The sequence below is a fragment of the Sparus aurata genome, chromosome 21 (assembly GCF_900880675.1).
Source record: "Sparus aurata chromosome 21, fSpaAur1.1, whole genome shotgun sequence".
NCBI lineage: Eukaryota > Metazoa > Chordata > Actinopteri > Spariformes > Sparidae > Sparus > Sparus aurata.
In genome coordinates this window covers 32,781,707-32,805,071 of record NC_044207.1, presented here as the reverse complement: position 1 = coordinate 32,805,071, position 23,365 = coordinate 32,781,707, and the positions used below count along the sequence as shown (strand labels likewise).

Sequence of the window (23,365 nt, the reverse complement as noted above, 5' to 3'; positions counted from 1 at the left end):
GTGATCAGCTTTAGTTTGAAATGTGTCACACAGCCGTGGTGGAAGAGCTGATTTATTGGTGTGACAGCGATCTAACAGCGTAAAGACACATGTAATGTCACACATGTGTTGTCTGCTGAGACAGCTGCAACATGTTGTCATTCTTCCAACAGTGTTTCATGGTGAAAATGATCCAAGTGTTCAGAGTTAGAACACACAGAACAGAACAAACATCCCTTCAGATAATATGAAATGTATCATAACTGTTCCTTCAGCTTCTTAAAGGAACACACTGACATTTGTCTGCTTTGGTTTGACGCTGTTATTCCATTTAAAGCAGATTTCAATCAGGAGAGACGAGTGAATGAAGTAAAGATCATGTTTATGACAGCAGATGATATGTGATCAGTGAGTCTGCTCACAAAGTCTTTGTCACTTTGACTCTACAGGGAGATTTTGGGATGGAGGGGCGTCTGAACAGCAGCAAGAAAAATCCAGCAAATAAATAAAAAACAGCCCAAAGTTTCCCCCAAAGAATGCTGACTGACTGAGCAGGAATGAAATGGACACAATTAAACAAAGATGGTTTAATCTGTGAGGAGATGAAACATAAAGCCTGACATGGGAAAAAAAAAGTAGCTTAACTAATAAAATAACACTGAACTATGAACCGAGACAGGAACAAATAATGTTTTTGTTGTTCTGTTGGTCTCTGGGCTCAGTTCAACTTTGTGTGGGTGGAGGGCTCAGTGGAAAAAAGGCTTCCAGACAACAAGAGAAAGACAAAGCAGTCCAGAGAGGGAGAGGAGTTGATGAGTGTGTACAGCAGCAGATATGAATCTGTTCTCAGTGGTTATTAGGACTCATAAAAAACTGTTGAGAGCCAACCAGCACTTCCTTTCCTGCAGCAGACGGGCTGTGTGGGTTTCTGCTCTGCAGCCTCCTCACCGTTAGCTGCACTTTTTCACATGAACAACACAATGACAGTTACAACAGTTACAGCGCTCAGTACTCACTGTCTCAGCTTCCATCTGTCTGATTCACCTGGGAGACAAACCTGGGAGCTGAGAAGCTGAAATAAAAGATGTGTTGATACTGTTTGATTGATTCTGTAAAGGTGACAGTTTACTGACAGTTTCTGCAGCCTGACACCAACTTGGAAGGCGACTGATGAAGCTGCTGTGTGATCATTTTATAGCAGTTGTAGCTTGAAAGCAGCTCGCTCTGCTGTTTGTTCATGTGTGTAAACAACAGTGTCATCAGCGTAGAGTTTGACATCCACACTGACACAATTATAAAAGGGGCTCAGCACTGAACCTGGTGGCACAGCCACACCTACTGACTTGTATATAATAGCTATATGTTTCTGTTTGCTTCTCTTTCTTTAGCTTTGTTGTCCTTGTTTAGCTGTATGCTAATATTCACATCTTCCTCTACATTTGTTCTTGCTGCTGTGTGAAAGTATATTGAGAGCTAATTACAACCAGAGTCAAATAACTTGTAGGCGTCAACATACATGGTCCATGAAGTTGATTCTGTTTCTGATGATTTGCTCTGAAGACAAACTGAAATCCATAAAAACAAGACTGTTTCTAAAACACACACTGTGATTTTTCACTTTATTGAGAATGTTACACTGAAAGAATTGAACAAAGCTGCCACACTCTGCATAATGTATTAAAAAGAAAGACAAGAAGAGAAAAATACTAAAACAATCAAATATCTAGCAGACAGCTAATGATTCAGCTTCATGTTCTATTATTATACAAGTCACAATTCAAAGTGGAAATAAACTAGAGGATGAAAATAACACTATAGCACAGAATTTATACTCAGTCACTGCAGATATATATGTGTATATATGTATTTATATATGTAGGATGACTGAATCTAACCTGTGCATCAAAAGATACATTTTACAACCAACCACAAAACATGAACATTGACATTTGTGAGTGCTGATCAAAGTGATCAATGAGACGAACTGATGAGATTTGATGGTGAGAAAAGGCGAGCAGAAAACAGTCAGTCAGCATGTGAGCAGTTGGTGGACGGTCCCTTGTTTCAGAGGATCCTCAGCAGAGAGAGTCCACAGCAGTACACCAGACTCTTCACTATCAGCACTGTGTAGAGCACACAGAGCAGCTTCACCCTGCACTGAGACTGGAAGAACACTGACACACACACACACACACACACACGCACACACACACACACAGAGAGACACACACACACAGACAAACAGTGTTAATTTCATCAGAACATCGTGACATTTACATCAGTAGAATTTGGACTTTTCCAGACGGGACAACCATCTTTACATGAAGACAGGGGTCAGCTACAGTTTGAATGAAAGCTCAAAGGCTCTTATTAAATACAACAAGTCAGGGCCCCAACAAGCTTTTTAGGGGCCCTGAACAGGATTTGACTTTGTGGTTTATCAGGATCTTACAGTCAGCTTGCTGCAGAGCTGGCAGGTCTGCTGGCTCTCTCTCTGGAGGACAGGAGGCTGCTGCAGCTGCTGGAACCTCTGAAACAGAAAAGAGGCCAAAAGAAATGTCAGTCCTCTGCTCCTCTGCTCTCTTTGACAGCGTCTCCACATGAAGCTGAATCACTGCTGAACACAGTCACCAAGCCTTCATTACCTTGTTCTGTTTGGGCCTCCACTGTGCCCCCCTCGTGCTGGACGGAGCAGCGGTATTTATACGTGAAGTTAGCGTTCCCGTCAACCAGCAAGATGGCGGCGGTGCGTCCCGACTCTCTGAGCTCCAGCTGCTCTCCCTCAGCAGAGACCCACTTCTCCTGATCCTCCTTTCGTCTTTCCCAGGAGAAGCGGACCAGAGGAGGAAACATGGCTGAGGCCACACACAGCAGGGAGCTCCTCCCCTCCAGGTGGGCTCTGGATGCTGCTGGGTACACGCTCACCACGGGCTTCACTACCTGCTCATCTGAAGCTTGACAGCAGCAACAAGCAGCACAGACACACATTGACACAGTCAACAGCAGCTTCCAGCACTGCACTGCATTCAGTGTGATCCTGGAAACTACATGGACTCTGATCACTAAACTACTCATCAATACAGCACAAAGTTCAACACATAGACTGGATTCACCTGCACATCAAACACACTCATCATGTCATGTCATCATATGTTATATGGGGACAAACAACATCATGTGTTCAGCACTTCTTTCTTTCAATGTGCACATTCATCATTATTATGACTCTTACTAATAATGATATAACATCATATTTTCATACAATGGAAAATCTTCATCTGTATCATGATAAAAGACAGATTATAATAAAGGACATATTTACCCTCAAGTTTAATATGCGCTGACATTTAATGTTTACATTATCCACCAGATGTTATATATATTAAAAGAAAAATGCATCTATGATTTAATACGTTTTTCATTAATATTTACATTTAATACAAATACATGTTTTCATATGCCCAAAGCTGTAATTTAATAAAAAAGAAGGTAAAACTTTGTTGGTCCCTGCAGGAAAATTCATCATTATGTTAAAACAGATAGCAAAACAATATTTATCATAATATTACAAAATAGGAATGTTTCATATTAATAACAATAATTATGATAATAATTATCTACATTTACGTTCACATAAAACATGTGTAACATGTTACAGATTTACCAGCGTGTACTTCAGACGCTGAAGAAAAACAAATCAGAACTTCAATAATTTCATCACCTTTCTCTCAATATTTTTAGATTCATACACAATTACAATAATATGTTCAGATATGTCAAATATTAATAACGACTGCTTTTTAATATACAATAAAGAAAGTTTAGACTTTATCTTTGACAGGAACTTCATGTATGATTAAGATTTGACAATATAACATCAACATAACAAAAATTAAGTTTGGCATTGTTTATTTATTTATGTTTTAATTATATGTAAAATTATTTAGGAATATTCTATGTGAATCATTTAAAAGTCGATTAACAAAAAAAGAAAGAAATGTTTACATGGGCCATTTTATATCATCCTACATCATTTTTTTGTAAATATTGGATTTGTTTTATATTTATTGTAATATCATGTTCAGTATCTGTTTGTCTTCATGTATAAATATATTTTACATTGAAAGAAAAATTAACCATCATCTAAAATAGATTTGTCATGTTGCAGCTTGACCCTTTAAATGTATTACATTTGATATAATTTGTAATCTAATTACTGTAATATAATCTAAAAATAAATCATGTCTCAATGACATCATCATATGTTCAGTATTAAAACACAATATTTATCATATGTTTACAAAATATTTTGACTTAAATTTTCAGAATAATGTTCGACTTCATTTACTATTTATTTTTATATTTACATTAAAGGTGTTTAAACGTACAAACACATATATGTGTGTGTCATCATATGATATTTTATATGGATATTAATTAATATGTTGAAACATATAAATTAATATCCATATCATATATTTATGTGTTTGACATTGTGTTTAAATATATCTCACACTAAAAGACATATGTACCATCATATGAAATACTTTTGACCATTTAATTATGAATTATTAATGATCCTATACAACATATTTAAAGTTATATGTTTCTCAACTACATTTACTGACATATATTAAATTATGTTTAATATCATATATGATGTTGTTTTATAAAAACAAGAGATGGTGCTGAATTACTGAGAGGATCAAATACTGCATATTTGTAACATTGTCAATATCAAACTTTTTCTCTATAAATCAGTTTGATCTCCTGCAGAAATAAAGAATAACTTCAGCTGTGCAGTGAGATTTAAACATCTTTTCAGGAGTTATGAACCTTTTTATGGAACAATAGCTGCACGGCTGCAAGAATTCTCTACTAATTATGAACAAACTAACATGTAAAGCCTGAAGCAGCAGAAACTCATTAAAAACACATTTTACACTTGTTCAATAAAACAACTGAAGGAAAATGAAGCTTTATTCTTACCTGTTACAAACAGTTTAGTTCCAGAGAGAAAGATCAGGTAACTATACCTCGTGTCCTCCCACAGTGAGACAGAGTAATACAAAAACCTGTGTGCTGTTGAACGTGTCGGCTGAGGTGAACGAGTGCAAATGATGAAGCAGGATCATGTTTCAGCTCCATGATGTGTTTCTCTAATGTTCATATCAACATGACTGTCTCTTCTTTTATTGTCTTTTTAGACACACTAGCAGTGTTGCTCTGTGGATGCTAATGTCTGTCGCTCCACTACTTTAGTCCACATGGATTGGACCTGGACCAAAGGATGGATGGATGGACTGACATGACATTTTCTACAGACATTCTTGGTCCCCAGAGGATGAACCTCATTCATTGACTTTGTTGATTCTGACTTGTTATCTAGCTCCACCAGCAGGTCCACCAGTTCCTGGTCCTCAGTCGGCGGCCCAGTCGACACCTGTTCCTGTTTCCTTGTCTGCGGATCAGCAGACTGGCTCCAGAGCCGGACCGGCGGTCTTTCCTGATCCCCGTCCAGACCTCCAGCTGCCGGCCTCCTGCTCTGCCTTGCAGCAGTCCTCTGTTCCTGTTCTGCAGCAACCTGTCTGAGCTGAGCTGCAGCTGTCTCCAGTTCCTGTGCTGAATCAGTCTCCTGTGGCTGTGGTTCTGTAACCTCTTGTTTTCCTGACTCTGACAGCTCCACCAGCTCCAGTGGCAGCTCCTGCCAAATCTCTCAGGGGGGCAACTGTTGTGATGATGTCTAAGGTGACTCAGGTAAATGAAGGCAGCTGATATTGTCATGTTGCAGTGAACTATTTGTACAGTTTGGATGAACATTACACAGTGATCATCAACAGATGGGTCGACATTCATGAGTTCACCCTCAAGACACCTTTAGATGTAAAGGTAACTACATGTTAGAGCTAATAAAGGACAGTGGCACTGGGCCTGATAATGTGCAATTAATAAAACTATTTACAGTTCAACTGTTGAGGAGATGCTACTTAGATACTTTAGATACTACTATAATCCAGAACCTGCTTTGATAGCACACATCAGAAACACAGCGCAGAGTCCCAGGAGGTGTAGAGGGAGGCAGTGGGTGCAGAAGGAGTGGGTTACCAGAGGTGGGAGTAAGTCACATACGTGCAAGTCATAAGCAAGTCTCAAGTCTTTACCTTCAAGTCTCAAGCAAGTTAACTGTGATGAAAATAAAGCAAGTCAAGTCGAGTCATTGCTAAGAACAAGTCACAAGAAGTTTGTATGAATGTATTGTTCATATCTGTAGACACAGTAAACAGAGGAGGGTGGTTAGTCAATAATATGATGTAAATGCATAGTTGATCAATTTTAGAATTTTTTTTCAAACCCATGAATACAAGAATAAGATTAGATTAATATCAACCCTGGGACTGCAGCATACTGCACATCCTGACAGCTGAGAATATTACTCTCAGGTATTGTTCCCCTCCCACTCTATAAAAGGAGGCTGAAAATCACAGGACATGTCTGTTCTGACCTGAAATGTGTGTTTCTCTTCTATAAAATACATTCTACATCTTGGAGGTGACATCTTCACACATACAGCCCCCTTCTCCTTTCAAACGGGGCAGAGCTCCGTGAGAAACAGTAGGAGAGACACAGACACAACACCTGCGGGAGAAGCAGGTCTGTCGCGGACGTGCACGAAAAAACAATTGTGTAGCACCGAATGTGTGCCGATACGGTATCATGTTGGGTTGTGAGCGCGTAAATGCGCACCTACATTTAACATAATGGCTTTGTGTGCACTGAGGACGCTATATCTGAAACACACACACGCTTTAACCAAGACGGCGGCCAAAATCACCCACGGATGAAATAACCTTTGAATCCAAATTTGATGATTTTCGGAGCTCCCTCCATGCTGCCTCTCCTCCTCTGATCCTGTCTGCCACAGTGCCACTCTTGCACGCACCGCGTCATACAGTGGCAGAGGGCAAAGTATCAAAAACGAAACTAATGTCTCAATATGCGGCAACAAGAAAGAAAGAAAGAAAGAAAAGCCAAGACTTTCGAGTCATCTGTGTCAAGTCAAAGTCATTTTGAGTCTTTCATCAGTGTTAGTCAAGTAAGTCTCAAGTCCTCAAATTTGCGACTCGAGTCCGACTCGAGTCAAGTCATGTGACTCGAGTCCCCCATCTCTGTGGGTTACACAATCATTTTAATGTTGCTGTGATTTGTAACAGAGTGAATGGTGTCTCTGTCTCAGCCACTCCGCCCTCCTATCACTTGTCTCTGCATTATGTAACTGTGGTGAGCGGGTAGCATCACAGTGTGGAACTCTGTACAGCAGCACATCACACACAGCACCATATCACTGACTTTAGTCCAACTGGATCATATTTTATGGAGCAAATGTTTTCTGGTTTTCCCTCTGATGTCCTCCGGCCGCTCTGCCTCCACCTGATGCTAACGTTAGCTACGACTTAGCTCTGCTAGCTGACTCTGCTCGGAGCACCGCCGGGGAGTGTTGGTGTTTACACCGCTGTCACAGCAGCTTCAGACCGCCAGGAGGAGGAGGGGGGGTTTAGGTCCGGAACAGGCAACAGAACTGGGCTCAGCAGCCTCCATGGACATCAGGACAAAGGTGAAGACAGAGAAGAGGACGCTGACAGGAAATTAAGAGAGACAGAGACAGAGAGCGAGTCTCAGACTGGCTTTCAGTGGTCAGAGACAGCTTCACTAAATAAAAGTCTGCAGACAGACGCAGAGCTGTGTTGTGTGAAACACTTGTTCAAACTTTCAGAGCCACACAGCAAAAAAGTCCTGAGAGTTTAGTTTGTAGTTAAATGTAACGTTTTATTACATCTGACAAATTGTTACAGAAACCGGGAATTTGTATTTACAGTTGTGTTGGCAAATCACACAAAACACAAATGTGTAAATATTGTTGCTATAACGCAGGTTACAAATGATCTTCTGGAGCTTTGATGAAGAAGTTTTCTCTGACTCTCTCTGGACCATTGTTCCTCTGAATCCTGCCATTCTGTCAGTCTGACAGGATTCTGAATGCTTTCTGTTCAAACTCGGGTCAGTCAGTTATTCTAGAAGCATTTCTTGTTGCATTTATAGAAAATCTGTGAACATCCCGACAGCAATCAATAAATCAAATGCTCTGACAAATAAGAGAAAATAAATCCAGTATCTGTGGCTGCTGCAGGCCTCTAATAAGCCGTCCAATGGTTTTATTTGACCCGTATGTAATGATTGGACAGGCTACCTGTCTGTCTACATACGTACCTGTCTGTCTGCTCACACTCTGACCTTTGCACTCTGTATCACTGTGTATGAGTCTTCCACAGGGCAGGTGATGTTTTATTAAAGCTGTCAGTGAGCTAGTGGCACAAGAAAGGCTGAGAAAGCTCAGCCAAAGTTCCCAATGCTAACATGCTAGCTTGACAGTGATGAGTACTAACAATAGCCAAGTTTGTTGTTCACATTCATGATGATGATGTCAGTATGTATGGTTAGTGATGACGATGTGCTGCGTTCACTGTCCACAGCCTCTGAGCTGCTCTTCAGCAGCTTGATAACTCAGGAACACAAAGCACGCAGGCCCTGAGCCTCAGAATGATGAGCAGCAGCAGCAGTGACACAGTGAGTCACCCACCAGTGGGACATTTTATTGGTCCAGTGCAGCGCAGTGGATTCTGGGAGTTCTAGGTTGTTTACCCATTCAACAAGAGCAGTGAAACACTTCTTAATCATGTGAAATTTGTGGACATGTTTCTTTGTTTGTTTGTCTGTGTGTTTGCTGACTGCATCAGTTTGTAGAAACCTCCTGGTCCTCCAGTGACAGTCGGCCCTCGATGACACAAAGTCATTTCAGCCTCTGTTCATGTCACATCTTGATTTGTGCAGCTTTAAGTTTTACAAAGTGTTTCATTCTTTAAAGTTTTCAGTCAGTTGATTAAAACAAGTTGTTAACTTTGAAGATGCTGAAGTGTCGGTCTGGAGACACTTTTGTCCTGATGGTGGCGCTAGAGGAAAGGTCAGGAGGTCAACATGAATGTTAGGCCTTGTTAAAATAATTCTGCGATAATTTAGAACTGGAGGAAGGAGATCAGAGTCAGCTCAAAGTTCAAACAAGGTTTTAATCTTGTACAAGAGGAGCATTCACAGAGAAACACACAGTTCTGTTAGACTGAAGACTCAGACCATGTCCACACGGACCAAACGATCTTTTTTCCTCCGTCTTTCTCAGCATCGTTTCAAGAATATTCGCGTCCAAATGGATCCACTGAAAACGACTGATAACGCTGTAGTTCATATTCCAGGCCTATAGGCGGCGCAATAAAGAGAGAAGAAGAGAAGGGAGCATATGCATAAAGCTTGCGAGCTGTATACAAACAGACAGTAGAAGAAGAAACTAAACACAACAACAAGAAGAAGAAAATGGCTAGTGCAAGGAAACCAGAATTGTTTGTGTGTCTGATAATGAGGTCGAACTGCTGCTGCGACTCACACTCAACTACAAGGCGAGTAAGTTGCAAGAAAGGCTCAATATCTTCCGCAGCACGAACACAAGCATGTAGTCCGCCATTGTTGTTGTTGTTATAAGACGTTGTGGGGTAATTTATGCCCTCCTGCACTTAAAGGAATAATTCACAGAGAAGGAAGTGATAACCTTCAGTGGTTATTCAATACCTTACATGGGTCATAAAACAACACAAAGGGTCATAAAACAACCTAAAACAAGGTCACAGGTCACGTTAAACAGTTACATTGTGTGAGACTTCAGTTCACATCTCTCTTCATGAAGTACAACATTTCCATCACAGGGTTCATCCTCTGGGAAGCAGAAACATCCACAGGAAACTGATGAAATGTGTCCAACAAGATGAGCGTCCTAATGAGCCGCTGCTAGAAGGACAAAGTCCTGAGCTGACATGTGTCAAAGATTTGTCTTTTAAAATGTCCTCAGCGCTGCTGCTCCCACCACTCGCATCACGCTCTGTGTGTAGGGCACCAAGTGCTGAGGGGCACCAAGAATAGCCTAATGACAAATCATCATCGTCATGATAATTATAATGCCAATAATAATTCTGTGTAGACATATGAGGCACCTTTTAGGCATGTATATCACAAAACAGGCAGAACAAGAGATATTTGCTCAAGAAAGTAACAATGGTGCTCCACAGCAGGCTGTCAACTTTTTTAGAAATGGCCCTGAAAAGACAGCAGGAGTCAGGAGCAGAGAAAAGAAAGAAGAAGAAAGAAGTAGAAGCTGCGAAATGATGCCCGTGCATCACTTGCAGATAACTTTGGTGCAAGATAAACTGAGATTTTACTATTAAACATCATCTATGCATTTTACAAGTAACTGACACCAGCTAGCTGTTACTTTACTTCAGATATTGAGCAGTAATGTTAGTTTATGGTTTATTTTGACGTGACGGTGGTCAATACTTTCTCAGTAACAGTTAGCAGTCAGTGCACAAGGTCGGCTAACAATTCCTCTTGCTTCAGACCATTTATTACTGTGTAGTGTGTGATTAATAGTCTTTAGTCAGGCATTTAGCAAAGTGTACCTAGCATAGTGTCATTTGAGAATGCATATTTTCACATTTGTGTTACATAATAAACCCCCGACCATCTTTAGGATTGTCATTCAGTAGGATTCAGCAGAATGTAGCTACAGTCTCTCACACACATTAGGTGAGGTGTTGGATGTGCAGTGGGTCAGAAACTCTCTCTTGATTATGTGAAGTCTGAAGAACTCAGACTCTTAGTGTTACTGCTACAGCTAGCTTAGCAGGGGGGGGGGGGGGTTGATGGTGCAGATGGAGACAGGGAACAGGGTGAGGGGTTTGGTAGCTTTGCCTTTTCCATGAGAGAGGTGAAGACAGTGACTTAGGAGGGAGGAAGAAGCCTGGAGAGCAACAGGCAGTGACCACTTATTGTCAGGTTCTGGGGTAAACGGGGATACTCAGGGGAAAGGGGTTAGACCCAAACGCAGTAAATCAGGGGACAAGAAGCAAGAGCAGTTATGAACAAAAGGTGAGCTTTATTTTAAAGCTGAATGTGAACCCAAAACAGACGAAACAGGGATGAAAAGCAAAGTATCAACCAAGAGCTAGACAAAGTACAAATCAAATAGCAAAGTACAAATCAAAGGCAAAAAGCAAAGTCCAAAATCCAAAATCACATACCAGAGACGGGTGCAGACGGGAGCAGGCAGGGGCTGACAAAATCAAGCTGAAGACATACAATGACCGGACAGGGAGTGAAGGGAAACACACAGACTAAATACACAGACACTGATTACCAGACGAGGAACAGTTGAGGAGAGAGAGGAGGGAGGAAGCCAGGTGGGTTAACGAAGGGGAGGAGCACAGAGGAGCAGACCAGGAGGGAACAAGGCAGACAGAGGGAGACAGAGGGTAGACCACAGGAAAAGAACAGGAAACTTAAAGGCACAAGAGGCATGAAAACTCAACAAAACACAACACCAAATCCAGAATTGTGACACTTATCTGTAGTAGTTTTCAGCCCAGACAGTTTTTTGCTTCCAAGTGCCGCGCCTTAAGACATCCGCCTGCCCTCGCACACAGTCCGGGGTTGTTTTGGTCCTTTCCAGCTTGTGTACTCCTTTACAGACTCTGTGTGGTGTTTTCTCCTATTCCGCCTCGCCTCCTCCTGATTTCCTCCATGCTGTCTTGGTGTAACTGGCATTACCCTTCACCCAGCTCCCAGGTGTTCTTAATTTTCCTCTAAGCCCCTCCCCTTACCTCTGGGGAGGAAATGCAATGATGTACTTCCTGCCACAAATGTTTAAGACTCAGAAATGTAGTCTTGTGTAAGGTGTATCATTTTGCTCTTATTCCTGTAGGTAAGATATAAATATAAAATGTCATTATAAATGATATATATTGTTGAATTGTGTGCAATATTGCAACTCATTCTATTATGCTTTTATATTAGATTAGATTAGATTAATCAAATAGTTGATGAATAAGTAATAACAGGGGAGAGTTCCTTGGCTGCATGCTTTCAGTTTTAAATGTTTATAATTTTCTTCGGATTAAGATTTGAATATTTTGTCTCTTTCTATAATGACCCTTTTTCTTCATATTTCTAAATGACTGCAGGGTCAATGCTGAGATAGTCCAAGGAGGAGCAGGAGGCCAAGAGGAAGATACAGATGATGAGCAACCATCTACAAGCAGTTCAAGCACACATCAACTCCAGCCGGCCAGCAGCTCTGTAGACTCCACAACAGTACCAAGCCCTGATCAACCACCTCAACCAGCAGTTTAGGGACAGACACACAGCAGAGAGCCACCTCTGAAAGCACAAGTCCTGTCATTCAGAGTCCATCAGCAGGTGACAGTGTAGACACCTGTGTGACCTGTTCTGTATATGGACTTTATTCAGCAGCAGGACGTTGGGCTGTAAATATCTGATTCTGTTTGATATCATTTTATTGAAATATTCTGAAGTATGTTTGTTGTTTTACTGATTCATCTGGATTATGTTTGAGTTTGTCATTGAATTATTTTCCTCTTTATTTTCTCATTGTGTTTGTGTTTGTCTCCTTTTTCCTCTCTGTGTGAAACAACAATAAACCTGCTGGAATATCTGATCTAAATATAAATAAACAGAATATGAAATAAATCCCTCAGTTCAGTGTGTTTGTGACTGTGGCTGAGATGGAGGTGAAACATGTGAACCTGGGCTGTGGTTTACTGCTCTCTTCCTGTCACAAACACTGTTTGACGTCTGTTCATCTGTTGGTTTTTGTTCAGGCTGCTCGCATCATTTCTCACTGTGGGGAGCTTTCTTCCAACACTCACAGTAGTAGGTGGCTGAATGAAGGAGTGTAACGTTCTGGATCTCCAACTCACAGCTGTTCTGATTATTCACAACCAGGAAATCATTTTTCTGAGGATGATCGTACCTTTGCTCTATTTTACAACTCCTCTTGTCAATACGGAGAATTCTTTTGAATGTTTCTGTATCTTTCTTCTGGATCCAGTAAACATTATTACTGTTGTCACACTGGTCAGTTCCTCGACAGCTGAAGGAGACGTCTCCATCAACTCTCCTGGTCAATGTTAAATCCTCCTGAATCAGCTGTGCTGCCATGGTAACCAGCGCTGTAGAGAAGCAGACAGATAGATGAAGGTCAGTGTGACAGTGTTTGTTCCAGGTGGACTTTGTTGGCTCCTGATTGGCTGGAAACACTCACCTGAACACAGACAGCACAGAGCAGCAGCTGGGAGGAAAAGCATTTTGTGCAGTGGTGTTTCCTCTGGTGAACCTGGGGAGAAGTGGCGCTCTGACGCAGCTGAGGCCAAACCAGGACGAGCTGCCAGATCAGACGAGGGCCACGTGGTTTCTAACAGGTCCTCAGAGCTCCCATCAGCCCCTGCGGCTCACAGATAAGGCCGCCGCTGCCGATCGACGGCTCGGCTGAAGCTGCCGTGTGATAGAAATAGAAACCCACATTCATGTGAGCAGCAACACATTCAGGTTGGTGGTGAATTTAGTAGCACAGACTGTTATCTGTTGTTGAACAGCTGTGATGAAAAGACAAAAGGACAAATCCACAAAACTCCTCCACTGTGATTTGAAGCCTTAAACGTCCCCTTACATTTCTGTCATTTCACTGAATCATTTCATTTCTATGACACATCAAACCTTTTCCACGCACAGTGTCACATCTTTATTGTGTCTCCTGTTGTTCAGTCTCTTCATTAAAGCTACAGGATGTTTCACTGAGGGAAAGATTCAAAGCCAAGACTCCATCAAATGGAACATTTCAACATGTCTGCTGCATCATTTTACACACATTTCCCCAAAATCCAGCCTGACACATTCTGTATTGTTGTAAACTTTGGGATCTCCAGCAGAACGTCAGATAAAGTTCAGAGGGTCAGTTTGTAAAGACGAAGCCAGCGGAGGCTTCAGAAGAGTTGAAATCCAGCTGTGCTCCTCATATGTGAAGCAGTGGTTCTGGTTCTGTTCCCTGGAAGGAGCTCAGGGCTCTGCTCTCTACTTCCTCCATGTAGAGGTCAGCCACAATGGGAGACACTGGTGAAGCCACCACAGCTGTGCTTCTGCCTGTAAAAACCCTCCTGGGATGTGAAACAGGTGGTATTCAGGCAGAGGTCGGGTCCAAAAAGTGGTCCCAATGAAAAGAGACAATGTGTGGTTTGTAAGTGAGCTTTAAAACGACACATAGAAGTGTTTTCTGATGTGATGAAACTATCAGCAGGACCACATCATTTGTCTCTGTCTGTCAAAAGTGTCCAATAAGAAGACAAATCAAAATAGAAACTATAGAAGAGCAATTCAACTCCAACTTACAAGGCAAGCAGTACAAATACACACAGTACCCACCAGCAGAGATGTACTTCAACTAATACTGCAGTACTGTCTCAAGTGAAGTGACACAGAGCTGTGATTAGTTAGACTTCTATAGTTATAGTTAGTATAGTACATGTCAGAGTAATATGACAGCATCTACTGTAACAGGCAGCAGCAGAATAATATAGTAATAATATAGTTCATAATATAGTTGCAGTAGAAAAAGTATTTGAAGTATTTTTAGAAGTAGTAGCAACAATAATGCCAGTAATACTCCTCATTTACTGCTGTGTGTTTTCTATCCACTAGATGTCACTGTGGGTTTGTCACCAGTAAAATAAGAGGGCGGAGCGTCATGGTGTCGTCATGGCGACCGTCATCAGCATCACGTGGATGTCCCTGCACTTCCCGTGACTGACCACAGGGTGGTGGTGTTTCTCTGTGATGTTTAATGTCAGCACCAGCAGCAAACACAGAAATCCAGCATGTGATCAGCTTTAGTTTGAAATGTGTCACACAGCCGTGGTGGAAGAGCTGATTTATTGGTGTGACAGCGATCTAACAGCGTAAAGACACATGTAATGTCACACATGTGTTGTCTGCTGAGACAGCTGCAACATGTTGTCATTCTTCCAACAGTGTTTCATGGTGAAAATGAACCAAGTGTTCAGAGTTAGAACACACAGAACAGAACAAACATCCCTTCAGATGATATGAAATGTATCATAACTGTTCCTTCAGCTTCTTAAAGGAACACACTGACATTTGTCTGCTTTGGTTTGACGCTGTTATTCCATTTAAAGCAGATTTCAATCAGGAGAGACGAGTGAATGAAGTAAAGATCATGTTTATGACAGCAGATGATATGTGATCAGTGAGTCTGCTCACAAAGTCTTTGTCACTTTGACTCTACAGGGAGATTTTGTGATGGAGGGGCGTCTGAACAGCAGCAAGAAAATCTATTTTAGATAATATAATATGGTGGTAAATATATATTTGTGTCATATTGTGAAAGTGACATTTGTATGATCCAAAATGTATTTATAGTGTAAACAAACTTATTACAAATGGAATGTGTATTTTTATATACGTGGAAATATTGTGGAAAGTAACGTTTAAATGTTTCTAATCGTCATCATATAAAATATATTTGACATCAGGATTTTTACAGTTTGACCACCAAATATTTACCATCATAATTATTAACAAAGTATATTTACTACATGAATGTGTTTTAAAAATCAAACACCACTTTTACACCATATATTTATATATACACACATTTGTATGAAACGTTTGTATGATGGAAAATATAAAAATGAGGAAACAGAAAAATAATGAATATTTTATTTTCACTCTGATTAATTATATGGTGGTAAACACACTTCACCAGATAAAAAATAAAGAAAAAACGTATTTCAGTGTAAAGTATATTTATTCTCCCAGAAAGTAAATTCACATTTTCATATTTGGCAAATAACATTAAAAATATATTGAATATATGATTAATAGTTATGAATTTAACATATGTTTTGCTCTGCGTGTATTTATGTAGTATTATAGAGAATATATATGAAGAACAATTCTCTGATTTATTACAGAAGTTGATATTGTAGGTTTTATCTGATGGATGTTGATTTTATAAATTATTTTTCTTTATATTAAAATATTGACTTTTTAATCTGTTGAGGATTGTTTAGATTAATGAGTTTATTTCATGTGATTCATTTTGAACTGATGTTTATGTCATCAGTACTACGACCAAAAATCAAAATCATTCTTTAAAACGACGTCAATTTTTGTATTTGTGGCGACGCTGATGACGACATCAACCAATCATGCAGAAGGAAACATGTTGCATGTGGACGACATCTTCCTTCATTCTGATCATCGTGGTTCATTGTTGTTCTGATCCTCACTGCTGTCAGCAGTCTGGCCCGTGAGCATGCTCAGTGTGGTCGACCCAACACGGAGCCGCCGTCCAGAGACAGGAAGTGCAGCTGAGTTGTTTCACATTAAACTTGTTCATGTTAACTGTAGTGAAACAACATGTGGTCATTATGGTCATAACAAGGTCATTATACAGCAGGTAACATGTGTAACACAGTCACATATTTATATGTAATTTGTTGCATTATAATCACACAAACTGTGTAAATAGTTAAGAGTTAATAGTTAAGCTGACATGTGAGGCCTCCAGAGTCAACATGAGGAGCGTCTCAGACTCAGGTCCTGAACCGCTTCCTTCATTTCAGAGGGTCGTCCTGTATTTTATGTTTCCCACGTGAGCTTCTCCACTTTCTGCTGTCGTGCTTCACAGGAGAGGTAAGCTGCACTGTTGTCTGACACTTCTGTGTGATCGCCACGCTATTACAGGTGTGTTATCTTAAACTTGTCCTGAATATGCTGAAATATTTCTGTATCATTTCATTTGTGTAGCAGCTGAAGTTTAAGGGAAGAATTGAGGATTTTTGTCATTCACCTGTTGTCAGAATAAACGAAGATCACCTCCAAAGACATCCTGATCTGGACCTCTTCATCCAAACACAACGCCGACAACGCGAGCTACCAGCGGTTACACAGAGAACAAATGCTGATGATACAGATCAGATGAAGGAATGTGTTGTTGCGGTACTGGCAGGAAAAAGACTAAAAACAGCCCAAAACACAAATATACACTCCTCAACATCAGTGAGGATTTTGGGATAAAGGTATTGTAGCGGCAATCTTTCGTCCACTCCGTACTCCACCACATTACCACTAATATTAAGCAGTCATCTTGGCAATAAGCTTGACATGAAATGAATCTCTTGTGAGGCAGTAACTCCGTTCAAAAAGAACTTTACTTAAAACAAAGCAAAAAACAAAGTTACAAGATTCAGTCTTGGCTCAACTCGGCGTATTGTCAAAAACCTGTCTCGCTCATTAGGCTGCTTAACCTGGTCTGAGAGCCAAGTGGCTGTGATGTCATCAGCAGCTTGATTAAAGGAGCAGTTCAACATTTTTAAAGGAAAACTACTAAACTATTGTAAGCAGTATAAATATGGCTCTTACAGGTATATATAGTTTGCACAACAGTATATTTCCAGAGCTGGATGCTGGAATATTGTGTTATTTCTGGGGACCAAAGATATTCACAAAACATAAAATAAAACCTCAGATATGTCACAGAATAAACAGTGAAACATTGAAACATCCCTGACTCATGTTGAGTCGTGTTTATAATTATGGGGATGGCTCATTAATACTTGTTAATGATTAAAAAGTGACAATGAAACTGAAACATACTTCTTTTACTGCCTCTTAAGTCCCTGATGAAATGAAGTGGGACTTGGTGAAGGTGAACAGAGGGGCTCGGATATGAAGGGTCCAGTTCAGACAAACAGAAGAAACCTGCAGGCGCCGGGCTGATGAAAGGCAGCAGCACTCTGCACAAAGAAGCCCGGCCCGGATGCAGGCAACCGAGTGGAGCGCTGACTTTTGATCGTCACTCAGCTCGGATGTAGAACACTCACAATTTCCCTCAACTAGCAAAAAAAGAAGGACAGCAGAGAAATGTGAACAGAACCTCAACAGAGCAGAGGTTCTGACTGACAGTATGTTTGGATGAGGTCTGCACTGAGTCCAGGACAGAATCAGGAGGAGAATCGGACCGGTCTGGGTGTCGCTCCCCACCTCTCTTAAGCTTTCACAAAAGGGCAACGTCTCACCCTGATTGAGGGGAATTCCCCAAGCTGCTCTCCTAGTTAATTAGGAGTCACACCTGCAAAAGGGGATCTGAGTCCATCGTAGGCCACGTTTAGCCGTAGAGACATGTCGCCTGTTTGTGTTGGCGCGGTTTCAGATTTGACTTGACAGCAGCTTGGACATTTTTCAGATCAGGTTTAACCTGAGACGAGGCTCCACAGCTCTCGTTAAAAGTTCTTCAAATTTGATGAAAAAACTCTTTAAGTTGCTGAACATGAACAAGAATCTGTTTGCATGAACGAGCTCCTCCAACCAGAGAGTGTAACAGACACATCATCAGCAGACATGAACCACTGAGGCGTCACATCAGAAAACACTCACATGTGTTGTTGCAGAGGCCGCTGACAAAGAAGCCTGTTGTCAGTTTTTCTACGAGAACTTGTTGGCTCTCATCAACACCAGGTGTGAACTGTAAAGTGAACCTTTGATGGCTGAACTCACCATAAATAAAGTCCATGGATGTGAGCTCCAGGTGGGGGGTCACTGTTGGTCTCTGGGCTCAGTTCAACTTTGTGTGGGTGGAGGGCTCAGTGGAAAAAAGGCTTCCAGACAACAAGAGAAAAGACAAAGCAGTCCAGAGAGGGAGAGGAGTTGATGAGTGTGTACAGCAGCAGATATGAATCTGTTCTCAGTGGTTATTAGGACTCATAAAAAACTGTTGAGAGCCAACCAGCACTTCCTTTCCTGCAGCAGACGGGCTGTGTGGGTTTCTGCTCTGCAGCCTCCTCACCGTTAGCTGCACTTTTTCACATGAACAACACAATGACAGTTACAACAGTTATGTGCTCAGTACTCACTGTCTCAGCTTCCATCTGTCTTATTCACCTGGGAGACAAACCTGGGAGCTGAGAAGCTGAAATAAAAGATGTGTTGATACTGTTTGATGGATTCTGTAAAGGTGACAGTTTACTGACAGTTTCTGCAGCCTGACACCAACTTGGAAGGCGACAGATGAAGCTGCTGTGTGATCATTTTATAGCAGTTGTAGCTTGAAAGCAGCTCGCTCTGCTGTTTGTTCATGTGTGTAAACAACAGTGTCATCAGCGTAGAGTTTGACATCCACACTGACACAATTATAAAAGGGGCTCAGCACTGAACCTGGTGGCACAGCCACACCTACTGACTTGTATATAATAGCTATATGTTTCTGTTTGCTTCTCTTTCTTTAGCTTTGTTGTCCTTGTTTAGCTGTATGCTAATATTCACATCTTCCTCTACATTTGTTCTTGCTGCTGTGTGAAAGTATATTGAGAGCTAATTACAACCAGAGTCAAATGACTTGTAGGCGTCAACATACATGGTCCATGAAGTTGATTCTGTTTCTGATGATTTGCTCTGAAGACAAACTGAAATCCATAAAAACAAGACTGTTTCTAAAACACACACTGTGATTTTTCACTTTATTGAGAATGTTACACTGAAAGAATTGAACAAAGCTGCCACACTCTGCATAATGTATTAAAAAGAAAGACAAGAAGAGAAAAATACTAAAACAATCAAATATCTAGCAGACAGCTAATGATTCAGCTTCATGTTCTATTATTATACAAGTCGCAATTCAAAGTGGAAATAAACTAGAGGATGAAAATAACACTATAGCACAGAATTTATACTCAGTCACTGCAGATATATATGTGTATATATGTATTTATATATGTAGGATGACTGAATCTAATGTGTGCATCAAAAGATACATTTTACAACCAACCACAAAACATGAACATTGACATTTGTGAGTGCTGATCAAAGTGATCAATGAGACGAACTGATGAGATTTGATGGTGAGAAAAGGCGAGCAGAAAACAGTCAGTCAGCATGTGAGCAGTTGGTGGACGGTCCCTTGTTTCAGAGGATCCTCAGCAGAGAGAGTCCACAGCAGTACACCAGACTCTTCACTATCAGCACTGTGTAGAGCACACAGAGCAGCTTCACCCTGCACTGAGACTGGAAGGACACTGACACACACACACACACACACACACACACACACACACACACACACACAAACAGTTAATTTCATCAGAACATCGTCACATTTACATCAGTAGAATTTGGACTTTTCCAGACGGGACAACCATCTTTACATGAAGACAGGGGTCAGCTACAGTTTGAATGAAAGCTCAAAGGCTCTTATTAAATACAACAAGTCAGGGCCCCAACAAGCTTTTTAGGGGCGCTGAACAGGATTTGACTTTGTGGTTTATCAGGATCTTACAGTCAGCTTGCTGCAGAGCTGGCAGGTCTGCTGGCTCTCTCTCTGGAGGACAGGAGGCTGCTGCAGCTGCTGGAACCTCTGAAACAGAAAAGAGGCCAAAAGAAATGTCAGTCCTCTGCTCCTCTGCTCTCTTTGACAGCGTCTCCACATGAAGCTGAATCACTGCTGAACACAGTCACCAAGCCTTCATTACCTTGTTCTGTTTGGGCCTCCACTGTGCCCCCCTCGTGCTGGACGGAGCAGCGGTATTTATACGTGAAGTTAGCGTTCCCCTCAACCAGCAAGATGGAGGCGGTGCGTCCCGACTCTCTGAGCTCCAGCTGCTCTCCCTCAGCAGGGAGCCACTGCTCCTGATCCTCCTTTCGTCTTTTCCAGGAGAAGCGGACCAGAGGAGGAAACATGGCTGAGGCCACACACAGCAGGGAGCTCCTCCCCTCCAGGTGGGCTCTGGATGCTGCTGGGTACACGCTCACCACGGGCTTCACTACCTGCTCATCTGAAACTTGACAGCAGCAACAAGCAGCACAGACACACATTGACACAGTCAACAGCAGCTTCCAGCACTGCACTGCATTCAGTGTGATCCTGGAAACTACATGGACTCTGATCACTAAACTACTCATCAATACAGCACAAAGTTCAACACATAGACTGGATTCACCTGCACATCAAACACACTCATCATGTCATGTCATCATATGTTATATGGGGACAAACAACATCATGTGTTCAGCACTTCTTTCTTTCAATGTGCACATTCATCATTATTATGACTCTTACTAATAATAATATAACATCATATTTTCATACAATGGAAAATCTTCATCTGTATCATGATAAAAGACAGATTATAATAAAGGACATATTTACCCTCAAGTTTAATACACGCTGACATTTAGATGTTTATATTATCCACCAGATGTTATATATATTTACCATTATAACCTATTTGCATCTATTAAAAATGCATCTATAATCTAATATGTTTTTCATTAATATTTACACTTAATACACAATTACAAATGAATAAAGATTTAATTTTATATAAAAGAAGGTAAAACTTTGTTGGTACTTGCAGGAAAATTCATCTATATGTTAAAAAACATAATTTATTCTAATCTGATAAATATCGCAAAGTTTTAGAAAATTCAATATCTTATTAAATATTCTTAACATATATTTTATGATAAAATACTAATTTACCTCACCATAAAATACATTTCTTCAATACAGAATGTTACAGATTCACCAGCGTGTACTTTAGTTCAGACGCTAAAGAAAAACAAATCAGTACTTCAATAATTTCATCACCTTTTCTCTCAATATTTCCAGATTCATACACAATCACAATAAAATGTTCTGATGCGTCTAATATGAATAACGACTGCTTTGTAATATAATATGAAGAAAGTTTAGACTTAATTCATCTTTGAGAGGAACTTCACATATGATTAAATTAAATTTGACAATATAACATAACATGAATCAGTATAATACAATCTGCTCTATAGAAATCATTATATAATATCATCCACTGCAAATACATTTACTTTTAAATAAAATAAATTTAATCCAACTAAGTTCAGCATTGTTCATCTGTTTCTGTTGAAATTATAAGAGAAATGTTTTATTAATATATTTTATCAATTATAGTAAAAAATACATTTTTACATGTGCCGATTCATATCATCCTGTATCATTTTTCTTAATATTATTTTTTCTATATTTTAGTATGATGACTACATTTATATTTATTGTGTTGTCATATTCAGTATCTGTTTGTCTCCATGTATAATATATCTCACACCCAAAGAAAAATGTACCATCATATAAAATAAAATACAATCATCTTCCAGTTTGATAATTTAAATTCATTGTAGTAAATTTAATTTACAATCTAATGACTGTAGTATTATATAATATGACATAATTCAAAAATACAATATGTCTCAATGACATCACAACATGTGCAGTATTAATACACAATATTCACCATCATATGTTTACAAAATATTTTGACTTTGAAATATTTTAAATCATGTTCAACTTCATTTACTATTTCCTTTTATATTTGCGTTAACAGTGTTTTAACAAACAAACACATATACGTGTGTCAAAATCTTAGATCATATATTGAAACATTTAAGTCAGTATCCATACATTATATTTATTGTAACATATTCAGTATGTGTTTGTCTTCATGTATACATTCATCTCCCACTAAAAGACATATGTACCATCATATAAAATACATTTGACAATTTAATTATGAATTATTGATGATCATATAGAACATATTTAAAGTTATATGTTTCTCAAAGACATTTACTGACATATATTAAATGATGTTTAATATCATATATTATGTTGTTTTATAAAAACAAGAGATGGTGCTGAATTACTGAGAGGATCAAATACTGTATATTTGTAACATTGTCAATATCAAACTGTTTCTCTATGAATCAGTTTGATCTCCTGCAGAAATAAAGAATAACTTCAGCTGTGCAGTGAGATTTAAACATCTTTTCAGGAGTTATGAACCTTTTTATGAAACAATAGCTGCACGGCTGCAAGAATTCTCTACTAATAATGAACAAACTAACATGTAAAGCCTGAAGCAGCAGAAACTGATTAAAAACACATTTTACACTTGTTCAATAAAACAACTGAAGGAAAATGAAGCTTTATTCTTACCTGTAACAAACAGTTTAGTTCCAGAGCCGTAGATCGGGTAAGGCAAACTTGACCCCCACAGTGAGAAAGAGTAATACAAAAACCTGTGTGCTGTTGAACGTGTCGGCTGAGGTGAACGAGTCCAAATGATGAAGCAGGATCATGTTTCAGCTCCATGATGTGTTTCTCTAATGTTCATATCAACATGACTGTCTCTTCTTTTATTGTATTTTTAGACATACTAGCAGTGTTGCTCTGTGGATGCTAATGTCTGTCGCTCCACTACTTTAGTCCACATGGATTGGACCTGGACCAAAGGATGGATGGATGGACTGACATGACATTTTCTACACACATTCTTGGTCCCCAGAGGATGAACTTCATTCACTGACTTTGTTGATTCTGACTTGTTAT

At 40.0% G+C, this 23,365-nt stretch overlaps 1 protein-coding gene across 1 annotated transcript; it reads right to left on the bottom strand.

The window, feature by feature from the left end:
- Positions 1-1,583: 1,583 nt before the first annotated feature.
- On the bottom strand, positions 1,584-13,238 carry LOC115572105 (uncharacterized). The gene is made up of 6 exons (XM_030401921.1): positions 13,196-13,238; positions 12,782-13,103; positions 4,969-5,009; positions 2,625-2,927; positions 2,432-2,509; positions 1,584-2,153 (listed from the first exon to the last, which is right to left on the bottom strand). Exons 1-6 carry the CDS (start codon positions 13,236-13,238, stop codon positions 2,044-2,046), a joined length of 897 nt encoding a protein of 298 aa, XP_030257781.1. The 3' UTR covers positions 1,584-2,043.
- Between the last annotated feature and the right edge of the window lie 10,127 nt (positions 13,239-23,365).